Consider the following 11,773-nt stretch of genomic DNA (forward strand, 5'->3'; position numbering starts at 1 on the left):
TAGTCCCGGCCCGGCGCCCGGCCCCGCCCCTGCAGGGCGGAGGGACGCATCACGCAGGGGTGGGGAAGCAGGATCCGTGCGCAGGGTTGCTAAGGGTGAAACTTTTCATTGACTTTGCTCACTTCGGGCCGGGGCGCGGGAAGGTGCGGGTCGTCGCGGGAGAGAAGCGAGTGGTTTGGGCGACGCGGGGCCAGAAGGGCAGGACCGCCCGCGACACGAGCCGCCCTCCGGTCCGACATCCCCGCGCCGTCGCCGCCGGCCGGCCCGCCCGCCCGCCCGCCTTCCGTCCCCTCTCCACCGAGCCTGACCTCCAAAAAGCTGAAAGAATTAGAATTGAGAGTCATAGCCCCAAACTCCCTCACTTGCCCCCCAACCCTCAACGAAGAAAAGGACCCATCAGCCTCCTGCCCAGCAGCGCCCAGAAAGGAAGAGCGACGTCCGCCCCGCGCCCAGGACCACCCTGGAGGGAGAAGCCGCCCAGCCACCGCGGAGACCCGAGTGAGTGAGCGGGGGGCGTGCGGGCGGCGGGGACCCCTGAGACGCCTTCTCCCACCCCCGTCCCACTCCCGCTCTTTGCTTCGCTGCACGTTGCTGTCGTGCGCCCACCCCGAGGACTGGCTAACACGTTCCTTTCCCCTTCCATCGCCCCTATAGAACACCCCCCTTCCCCGGTGCTCCTCTCCGCTCGGTGTTCTGAGTGTGGCCCCCTCCTGGGTGGGGTGCATTTCCTCCCCTCTCCGCCCCCCTCGTAGATTTTTTCTTGTACCACCTTCAAATGATAACTTCCATCACCACGAAATAAATCAGAGGAAGGAAGGGGATCCAGGCCTTGTTTTTTGCTTCTTTTCCCGTGTGCTGGGAAGGGGGTGGTGATAATTAATAGGGCTTATTTCTGGCCCTGTGGAGCTGAGAGATAGAAGGTAGACATCCTCTTTTGGACCGGTCAGTGGTGACTGTCCTCCGGCGGCTGAACCAGAATTTACTGTTTTGGCTTTAGTATTTTAAGGGAAAACTGTGCGGGGGGCGGGGGAAAGTGCCTTTACAGCAATACCAGTGAGTGGATTCTGGTTGATCCCGGGGAGATGCCTGGGAGGAAGAGCCCTACTTCCAAGCTCGTTCTCGTCCTGCCCAGAGGATGGACTGTGCCCTTGACCAGAGAGGGAGGGGAGGAAGGAGCAGAAGGAGGAGGGGCAGCTGGCTGGCCTTTTCCCACCCCGCAGAGGAACCAGAACACTACACAGCCGGCTTCAGCTTGGGCCAGCGGAGGGGGTCTCGGGTGCCTTGCTCAGTGTCTAACATTTCTTCTTTTCCTTCCTATCCACCCTCCCTTGGGAGTGACCCCCTCATCCTTGATTTTCCAGCAGAAAAACACTCCTATTGCTTTCTTGGGCGCCTGTCCCCATCCCCCTCTTAAGCAGTGGGGGAAAGAAGCTTGTGTGGGAGGAAGGATTAGGGAGGTTTAACACCGTGTAGGGGAGCTTTGCCGAGGATCTGGTAAGTCTGGTCATAGAGCAGGCCTTGCAATGGGAGGAGACTCACAAACAATTTCAAGAATTAGAATATGTGGTTCGGGTGTCAGAGGCACAGTTTTTCCTTCCCTCGCCGGAACCTTTTCCCATTTCCCTAGCTGGGTCTAGTTACTTGGACTTGGATTAGAAGAGGGGTGAGGCTTGGGCCCTGCTGGCTTTGGGCCTTCTGATTTTTGGCCCGGCCCCTCTCCGCAGCTTAACTGGGAATTTCTTTGGCCGAGAGGAGTGAAGAACTGGGTTTAGTTCCTGCCTTTTCTGGCTGTCAGGGTGCTGGAGCTGAGCCCGCCGGGCATTAAGTGAAAAGGCTTTTTTCCTCTTTGAATTCACCGTCCCTACAGCAACTCCAGCCGGAGACCACCCAGCCCAAGGAATACAGATTAAGCGGCAGGGGCGGGGTGGGAATGGGGGGGCGGTGGTGTGACCTTTATCTGTCCCAGCCCACCGTGTTCACCCAGAAAAAACTCATTAGATGGAGATCCTTAATTGAACAGTCAAGGGAGGCTGTGAAAGGGGGGAGGGGGCAGTTCTGCCTTTCTTGAGACCAAGACGTGAATACGGTGGGGTGGTACAATTCGGGGAGTAGGCCTTATGGGTAAATTCATATAAAATGTATTAGGCGGTGGGCGGAGGGGGGGCGTCCACCACAGCGCGCATGTGCATCGGAAACTTTTCCTCGGTCCTTCGGACCTCGGCCAGCTCCCCTTACCAGGCATGCGTAATTCGCTGGCTGAACCTTCGCAAAGCGCGCAGGGAAGTGTAGTTTGCAGAGAAAGTAGGTCACTTGCTCCGATTTGAGCGTGAAGTGTCGGAAAACTACAGTTCCCAGCGTGCAGAGCGTGCCTTCGCTGCCGGCCTACGTTGGAGTTCAGTGAAGTCTTCCTGGCTTCACAGGAATCGAGTGCCCCAGAAAGGGCCTTCTTAGTCAGAAGAGTTGGGCTTGCCTGGTCCATGTTTGAGGGACGTGGTCGAGACTTGCAGGGTGTTGCGGTCCGTCCGCACAAGTCCTGGAAGGCCGTCAAGCATACCCGCTGGTGTGGGTCTCTGCCTCTGACACTGGCGGGGTGGGGCCTGGTGCTCCCCCCTGGTTCTCACTCCCTGGGATCCGGTTTGCGACACCTGGTGGCCTTGTCAAAATTAAGGACCCCTTCACCCGACTCCTCTTGCGGGACTCATTTGATTCTGATAGTGCTTGGTTGTAGGATCATTGGATGTTAAGACTTGAGGTGCCTGGATATTTTTATAGGTATACATGGTTTGGGACCCGAGGAGTTCCCTTACCATTATCCCTCCTCCCCCCCCCCCCCACTTTTTAAAAAAGATTTTATTTATTTATTTGTCAGAGAGAGAGCAAGCAAGAGCGAGCACCGGCAGACAGAGTGGAAGGCAGAGTCAGGGGGAGAAGCAGGCTCCCTGCAGAGCAAGGAGCCCGATGTGGGACTCGATCCCAGGACGCTGGGATCATGACCTAAGCCGAAGACAGCTGCTTAACCCACTGAGCCACCCAGGCGTCCCTCCTTTTCCCCTTTAAAACACTGATTTTCTTCTTAAAAAACCTTCCTTCGCATTTTTGTCATAAGCTTTTTCTGGAAACTCCATTACCATATCATTGACTGCAGCAACCACTTTTCTTACCCCATTTTTGTCCTTCTCTTAAGCACTCTTTAAAACACAAGTCAGGGGCGCCTGGGTGGCTCAGTGGGTTAGGCCGCTGCCTTCGGCTCAGGTCATGATCTCAGGGTCTTGGGATCGAGTCCCACATCGGGCTCTCTGCTCGGCAGGGAGCCTGCTTCCTCCTCTCTCTCTCTCTGCCTGCCTCTCTGCTTACTTGTGATCTCTCTCTGTCAAATAAATAAATAAATCTTAAAAAAAAAAAAAACACAAGTCAGCAAAAGGGATCTGAATCCCACATTAATTTTGCTGTTGGGAATAAAAAGTGAAGAAGGATTGGATTCTAATGAAATTGGACAGCACTGCCCTTCGCAACTTTTTGATACATTAACAAAAGGTAGATGTTGCTGTTGTTAAACACTTTCCTGTCTTTGATGTGTTTTGGGGGCGGGGGTTGTTTGGTTCCTCTTGTTCTTGTTTTCACTTTTTGCCACCTTTCTGGCCTTTTGCACCTGAGCCAGGGTTGGAGAAGATCTTAGAGTTCTCTCTTCCCTCTTAACTTGAATTTATTTCTTATTTGTACTGAAGAGTAGTTACTACTAAGCTTTCTAATCTTACCACATTCTATGAATATTTTATATATGAGTGTAGAATTTGTCCACAACCTTAAAAAAAAAAAAAAAAAAAAGATGAACAAACTCATCCGAGTGGTCACTCCTATCTTTAGTTAAAGACAAGACAGCACCAGTCCTTTAATCCTCTGTTCCATAAGCTTCTTGAAGTCAAAATTAGAGCCTGAGCTGATAGAGCAGAAAATCTCATTCTGGTTGTCCAGCATTTTTGAAAGGTTCCACCCCACAGCCATCTGGCCAGGCCTGTTCTCCAATTAAAGAGGCAAAGATGGCATTATATGCTTCCTTATTTGTGTGGCAGCATCACTGAGGTAGAAATTGGTGTGCAGCCTTGGTTGCTTATGCTGCAGAAAATGGTTAGCTAGGCAGGGCTGATGACAGTGGTTCTATTGTATTTTGGGGTGGGAGGCTTATTTCCCAATGACTTTGGCCTGCATTTTAAAATGCTCCCGTTTTGAAAAGGAAAAAAAAAAAAAAAAGGAGAGAGGGAAACAAGCCCTAAGAGACTTAATGATAAGAGAACAAACTGAGGGTTGACGGAGGGAGGTGGGGGGTGGGCTAGATGCGTGAGGAGGAGGAAGGAGGGCACCTGTGGTGGTGAGCACTGGGTATTGTATGTAAGTGATGAGCCACCGAATTCTACTCCAGAAACCAATACTGCACTGTATGTTAACTAAGGAAAACCTAATTTTAAAAAAATAGATAAATAAAAATGCTTCCATTTGAGGCTGAACACTTCAGGGGAGGTTGGCTGGTAAGGCATGTACACAGCAAAGGTTGAGGAGGCCTAGAAAGGTGTAGGAGCCCCTTAGTGTGAGTGATATACCAAGAGGCCATGTGGTGCTTTGGGGAAGTGTCATGTCATATTTAAGTCTGTTTTACTTTTCAAAAACACTTTGAAAACATTGTCTTTAACTCCAGGCCCATCTTGGGGAACCAGTGCCAACTTTCTTCACAACTTTTTCATCTCCTCCATGTTGGACACCTCCGGAGGGCTGCTGTGGCCCTTGTAGACTTCCTCTTGGGGGAGGCTTGTAGCCCTGGTGGCCAGCCTTGCATCTGGTGATGAACCCAATCCTTATAAACAGAAAGCCCCCTATCTTTACCATTTTTTTTTTCTCTCTCTTTAAACCTTCTGGAATTGATCTGTGTTCATGGCCTCTCTGTTGAATCCCCATGTGACCCTCTGCTCAGACCTGAAATGAGGGTGGGGTCCTATGATACGCCATTCTTCTCTGATATTCACCCAAGAGAGCTTTGCCCAGGGATCCAGTCCTAACAGTACCCCTAGGAGCCATGGCCCCAGTCCAGAGAATTATAAGGAAATGAGCTGAGCCAGTACTCAAAAAAGGTACTCAAGACCCCCAAGCCTCAAATTAGCCCCTGAATACTCTGTGCAGGACCCAGAAGGGATTTTAATGAAAATCCAGTTCCAAATCTGTTACAGGACAGAAGAGGCCCTTGATGGATCATGAATTAGTCTTGTCTCTTCGCTGAGCTCAGCAGCACTTTCCCACCTGGAGGCCTGGGAGCAAATTCCGGCCCCGCTGACCCTTGAAGGGGGTCCTTCTCAGTCTTCCCACCGCATGACCCTGGAGCTGCCTTTTGGAGAAAGTGATCACTGGCTCTCAGGACTTTACAGATCATCTTCCTGAGACATGAGCCTGGCCCAGACCTCAGGAGTAAACCTTTTTGACCTCTGTGGGAGCCGGCTGTGAGAGAATCCCAAAATAACAATCTGAGTGTTTATCTTGGGCTGTCTCCTCTCCGGGGATCTCCAAACACTTGAGAAGTCTGATCTGGTGCCAAGGACAGGTGGTCAGACGGTCCCCAGGAGACTGAGTGGTGATGAGTCCCCAGCTGGAGGCTGTAGAGTGGTGGAAAATTTCTTCTCTTTGCCCCCTCATCACCTACCCCCTAGCCAAAAGCCAGAGAGTCCCTCAGGCCGCACCAGTGCTGCGCTTAAGGACTTTTCAGCCTACGGGGTCTTTGCCTCCGTTCCATTTCCTCGGTTTCCCTGAAACAGCCCCTGGTCAGCGGTCCCTTTTGGCCCACACCTCTGGTTGTAACAGGTCTTGACTTCTTGGGGATCGTGTTCTCCGTTCTCGAAGGCTGCCTGGAGGGAAATGCACCCTCCGGTCACACTGTGTTCTTACATCAGTTCTGCAAACCCAGAGTGAGCCAGAGAGCACAGAAGTGACGGGGCCCAGGATGACAGACTGGATGTGACAAGAGCCGGAGCCCCCAGTGAAAAGTTGGCAGTGCTGCTTCCTGTTCAGTGATCCATAGCCCTTTCCATTTAAGGAGAAAAACTAAGGACTTTGAACTTATATCTTGGCCTGTGACCATTCGAGATCACGACTTCACTAAGACATCATGAAGATTAGTTAGCAAGAGCTTCCCCTTCTCCAGCTGAATTAGGGTCTTGTTTTTTGTCTGTGTTTTGTTTTGTTTTTGCTTTTTTTTTTTTTAATAGTAGTTGTATAGTGACTTGGATTCTCAACAGTGGAAACCACAGCACGCCTGTTTCTTTAGAATTCCTTACAAAACCATAGCTCATCTTATCAAGTGTCTTCTACATAGCAGGTTTGCTGCGAGCCAGTTTACATCCTTGAGCTAACTTACTCTTCATGGTAACCTTATGTCACTGATGAGATTAAGGCTCAGAAGAAAGTGGTGAGCCCTCAGCCACACAAGCAAGCCAGTCACTAGTGGAGCAGAAAAGGGGCCCTGAGTCTGCGTGATCTAAAGTTGGTGCTTTGCTCTCCCTTGCATGAGCCCCCCCTACCCCACTCCCAGCCCCGCCTGGCTTTCTGCACATCTACTCATAATGCCCTTTGTTCTCGGTTCACAGAGCTGTCTGGAGCCGGAGCCTGCCTACCTTCCATCATCTGCCACTGCCCTCGGCTTGCATACACGTGCCCGGAGCTGATCTGCCGCCTCGGAGGGGACCATGCAGCTGGAGATCAAAGTGGCCCTGAACTTTATCATCTCCTACTTGTACAACAAGCTGCCCCGGCGCCGGGCAGACCTGTTCGGGGAGGAGCTGGAGCGGCTCCTGAAAAAGAAATACGAAGGCCACTGGTACCCTGACAAGCCCCTGAAGGGCTCTGGCTTTCGCTGTGTTCACATCGGGGAGCTCGTGGACCCCGTGGTGGAGCTGGCGGCCCGGCGGAGTGGCCTGGCCGTGGAGGATGTGCGGGCCAACGTGCCTGAGGAGCTGAGTGTCTGGATTGACCCATTCGAAGTGTCCTACCAGATCGGCGAGAAGGGGGCAGTGAAGGTGCTGTACCTGGATGACAGCGAGGGCTGTGTCGCCCCAGAGCTGGACAAGGAGTTCAAGAGCAGTTTCAACCCCGACGCGCAGGTCTTTGTGCCCATTGGCAGCCAGGACAGCTCCTTGTCCAACTCCCCGTCGCCGTCGCTTGGCCAGTCGCCCAGCCCCACCTTCATCCCCCGCTCTGCCCAGCCCATCACCTTCACCACCGCCTCCTTCGCGGCCACCAAGTTTGGCTCCACCAAGATGAAGAAGGGGGGAGGTGCCGCGAGCAGCGGGGGGGTGACGGGCGGTGGGGCCAGCGGCCCCCAGCCTCCCCAGCCGCAGCCCCGCCTGGCCCGCTCCCCCACCAGCAGCCTGCTGAAGCACAAGAGCCTGTCTCTGTCCCTGCACTCGCTGAACTTCATGGCGGCCACCCCGGGCCCTCAGTCCCAGCTCTCGCCCAATGCCAAGGAGTTCGTGTACAACGGCGGGGGCTCCCCTAGCCTCTTCTTCGATGGGGCCGACAGCGGGGCCAGCGGGGCCAGCGGGGCCGGCTCGTGCAACAGCAGCAGCTTCGACGTGGCGCAGGTGTTTGGGGGCGGTGCCAACAGCCTCTTCCTGGAGAAGACGCCCTTCGTGGAAGGCCTCAGCTACAACCTGAACACCATGCAGTATCCCAGCCAGCCCTTCCAGCCCGTCGTGTTGGCCAACTGACCCCGCGACCACGGAAAAGAGAAAGGAAAAGAAAGGCCAAAAAAAGAGGAAAAGAAAAATACACAGAAAGATTCCCAGTCTTCTCACTCTGGCTTCTAGGAAAAAAAAAAAGATCCAGCCCAGGCATGGAGTGGGAGGGGGCTCCTGAAGCAACCCCCTGCTGTCTCCCTGCCTGCCTCTGATTTATTTGGTTGGTTTGGGTTTTATATTTTTTCTTTTTCTTTTTCTTTTTTCTTTATTTCTTTTTTTTTTTACGTGTAGTTTTCTATATAACATCTTTAATTAGCGGCTTCCTGTGCTAAGAATGGTCCAGATGTGAATGCTGCTCCCGCTCCCTCCCTCCCTCCCCTGCACACGCCTGGTTGAGGAATGGTGTGTCCACGCTCACAGGGAAGGAAGAGCCACAGCTGGGGCCTGACCCTGCCCGCAGCAGGGAGAGTTTGCCCTGTGTCACTGCCTCTGTCCCCCAGCTCTGCTTTCACTCAAAGCCATCCAACCTCAGCAGGCCTTCTGGGCCCTGCCACCCAAATAGGTCTGACCCCAGCCCCGCCCCGCTCCCTCTCAGGCCTGAGCCGCGGGGAGCTGCGGGCTGTCTACTGGACACCCTCCCGCTAGAGCGGAGTCTGTGGCTCCGGGGAGGGTAGCACTCTGTCTAGTGGAATTGCTTTCATCTCTGGCCTGTGGCCCTACACCACCGCCCCCCCTCCGCCACCCCCACCCCCCCCATCCACCCCCCGCCACCGCCCAGACCCCCACTGTGGCCCTGGGGACTCAGCCGTTGACACTTGTGGCCTCTCGTGCAGCCCCTTCTTCCCTGGGCCTGAGGTTGTGGGGAAGGAGGTGGGGCGGGTGTGTGTGCGAGCGCGTGCGTGGTTTGCTGTCCTGTTTTAAAGGATTCCAAGCCATGTGAACCCCCCGCCCCCAACATGATTCCAGATTGTGGGACGTGCTTATTTATGTAGGAGGTTGGGGAACGGGCCGGGTGGGTTGTCAGTCCTTTTGTAGGGTGGGTCACGTGTTGGCTGAGCTTGAGACACTCCCAGGGGAAAATACTGCAGAAGGAACTGGTTTCCAGACTGCGGAGGGATCTGCACTTTTATTTTTGACCAAAAAAGGGGGGAGATGGCTGTGATGGGCTGAGGGAATACCAGCCTACCAGCCCCTGATGCCTAAGACAAGTCCCCGGACTCAGATCCTCCTGTTTCGTGACCTTTACCCAGGGTGGGAGTTTGGGGTCATCGCCTCAAGTGGGCAGTCCTGAGCCTTGAACTGAGACTTCTTAGTCCTTTGTTTGTAGATGTGATTTTAGTATGTTTCTGCCCCTGCCTGCGTGAGAACTTCTCGGTACCTCCTGCCCTCCCCGCACTGCCCGACCCGACCCCGCTGGGCCTCCTGCTGTGAGGAGCAGTCTATCGGGCAGGCCCGCTTGGGCAGGTGGTTGGGCCATCGCAGGTGGCATGCGTGGCTTACGGGAGCACAGCGGCTCCCGTGTCTGCCAAGAGAGAAGTTTCTCCCACCTGACCCCCGTGAGCCAGCTTCCACGCATGCTGTGATGCTTTGGCTGGTGGGCCACGTGGCATCAGGGCCCTCCATCAACCAAAAAGTACCAAAGCCCTCGGCACCCCACCCCACCCTCCTCAGTGTCCCCAAGTGGGGCGACCGCCGTGGCAGTGGGTCCTGCCCAGACAGACACTGCCAGTCTCCTCCCCCTGCAATGGGCACCAGCTCTACCTCCCCCAGAGGGGCAACGCCCTGGCTCCTCAGCCCAGTATCCTCTGTCCCCTAGGTTTCTCAGGGGCCAGCCCAGTCCGGGCTTCCCTCTCCCTAGCCCTCCGCTCCCACACAGGTGACAGGCCCAGGCAGATGGCTGCTCTCTGGGAAAGGTTGGATGCTGCCTTATTTATGCTCTCTTCCGGCCCCCTTTCCCTTACACTCAAGGACACAGGTACCCACCACCCCCGGTCGGCTTGTTTCTCACCGCATCTAGGGAGAGGGGAGACCAACCCCTTAGTGTCTTTTGAAATACGAAGAAAAATGTATGTTCAGGAGCATGACTCCCGTGCTGGACTCTTGGGCCCAGTTCAGTCTGTCTCGTCTCAAATCTAGGCATTTTTGCTTCAATTTTATTTTTTTTAAGGAAACAAAAACAAAAACCTGCACTAATTTACCTGGTTTCGTAGGAAAACTTTTTTTTTATTTTTTACATTTTTTGGTGTCCGTTTGTATTGAATAATTTGCTACATTTGTAAAATGTAAGAGGTATATATAATATATGTATATTTCTAACGTAAAAACAACGTAATTTTTTTCTTTTCAAGATTTTTTCTTAAAAAGAGGAGAGAAACAGATATTTTTTCAGGAAAAACAAACTTTAAAATAAAAAAAGAGGAGAATTAAACCTATTTCTCCCCTTTCCCTATCCTCTCTCTGTCTGCCCCTCTTTCCCAGGAACAAATCAAAAGGTGGACCGTCTTGTAAAGAATGTAAACTTTCAGTCCGGAATGATGTATTTTTCTCAATGCAGTGAGCTACAGATTCTCTAGTTTGACCCCTAGGGATGGGAAGGAGGGCATTGAGGCAGCGTGGAGAGGAGCTTGGGGGAGCAGGGTAATGAACTTGTTTTCTTTAGTGAAGGAGGAATACAATCAGGCGTTTTGTATTCAGAATGTTGTGCAATATTTTGGAATGGGACATTGGTGTGTTTAGAGATTTAGTTTAAAAACAAAACAAAAAGATTGATCAAATCTGTACAGTTTATATTGTTCCAGATTTTTTTAAGTTTGTATTAAAAGCATGATATATAATAGCCTGCTGCCTGCTCCTGGCTGGTTTGACTTGGGGCCCCTGTCAGCTTCCAGAGACCGTTGGTCGTCCACACCTCCCGCCTGGGGGTGCCCTGGGCCTCTTTTACCCCCTATCGTATCATCCCAGGACACAGAGTCCCCACTTGGAGGGGTTCCTTTCCACCCTGGAAACCGGTTCCCCGAGGTTGGGACCTGCCCAAGCTCCCTCTGCTGATAGGCTGGGGAGCCAGTACCGGAGCCGAGCCTTGCGATCTCTTCCTGGCTTTTTTAGGAATGGCCTGTTCTTGGGAGGCTGAGGGAGGGACCAGCCTCCCTCCTCCTCTACATCTAGGGTTTTACCTCCCCCAGACTGCTACCCCCTCGGAAGTGGGTAAGGACGAGAAGAGCCCACCCAAATCAGGTTCTGTCCCCAAACCCTTGGGCTTGGATTCTCGGCCCTTCTCTAGGCCAGGCAATTGCAGAACTGCCATAGGGGCAGGAGGGCCTGCGTGGGGTTGGGGAAGAGCTCAGCCGCCTGCCTCTTGCAGGGCCCATCGCTGGGGAAACTACTCAGGGGTACCTGATCCCTGGCCGTGGTTCACATCAGCCCTGCGGGCCCCCAGGTTGAAGAGGGCGGCCAGGGATTCAAGGAATCTCCTTTCCCCCATGGCAACCTGGTGCCAGAGGTGTTCCCTCTGGCCTACAACTGAGAACAGGGCTCCAAGTCTGGATGCACAAGACTAACTGGGGAAGCTGAGCTTTCGGATGGAACATTCTCACCTACAGAGCGGTGGCAGCTGCTGGGAAAGAGTGCCGCTGCCCTGGAGGGGGTGGGAGGGCTGCCTTGCCACCCCCAGCCTGGCACAGGGGGCTGGTGGCTCTTCTGGGCCGTCAGTGGCTCTCATTTCCCAAACAGGCCAACACTGACCCCTCCCCAGACAGGAGTGTGAGCGAGGCCTAGAAGCTCTCAGGCCAGGCCTCCAACCTCTGCACAGGGTCCCAGGAGCTCTTGAAGCTTGGTCCCCCTACCCCCCACCGTAAGCTACTTCCCCACGGAGCACATCAAGCAGAAGGAGTCCCCTGCCCAGGATGCCCAAGCCTCTGTCTGATGCACGTAAGGCCACTCCCAGGGTTCTCCCCTTCCCCTGTCCTGCGAGGGAGAAGTGTAGCCTGTCCCTGTGACCCTGTGGACAGGCTGCCAGCCTACCTGTGGGACCCAGGGCCCGGCTCACACTGGCTCTTTCTTAC

The 11,773-nt window shown here is 53.8% G+C and overlaps 1 protein-coding gene across 1 annotated transcript; it reads left to right on the top strand.

Annotated features, from left to right (window-relative positions):
• Positions 1-51: 51 nt before the first annotated feature.
• TOB2 (transducer of ERBB2, 2) lies at positions 52-10,548 on the top strand. Its single transcript, XM_004771243.3, has 2 exons — positions 52-498; positions 6,624-10,548. The coding sequence occupies exon 2, from the start codon at positions 6,723-6,725 to the stop codon at positions 7,740-7,742; it is 1,020 nt and encodes a 339-aa protein (XP_004771300.1). The 5' UTR covers positions 52-498; positions 6,624-6,722; the 3' UTR covers positions 7,743-10,548.
• Positions 10,549-11,773: the final 1,225 nt, after the last annotated feature.

The sequence above is a fragment of the Mustela putorius genome, unplaced genomic scaffold (genome assembly GCF_011764305.1).
Source record: "Mustela putorius furo isolate JIRA1106 unplaced genomic scaffold, ASM1176430v1.1 tig00000738_pilon_pilon_pilon, whole genome shotgun sequence".
In the NCBI taxonomy this organism is placed as follows: domain Eukaryota; kingdom Metazoa; phylum Chordata; class Mammalia; order Carnivora; family Mustelidae; genus Mustela; species Mustela putorius.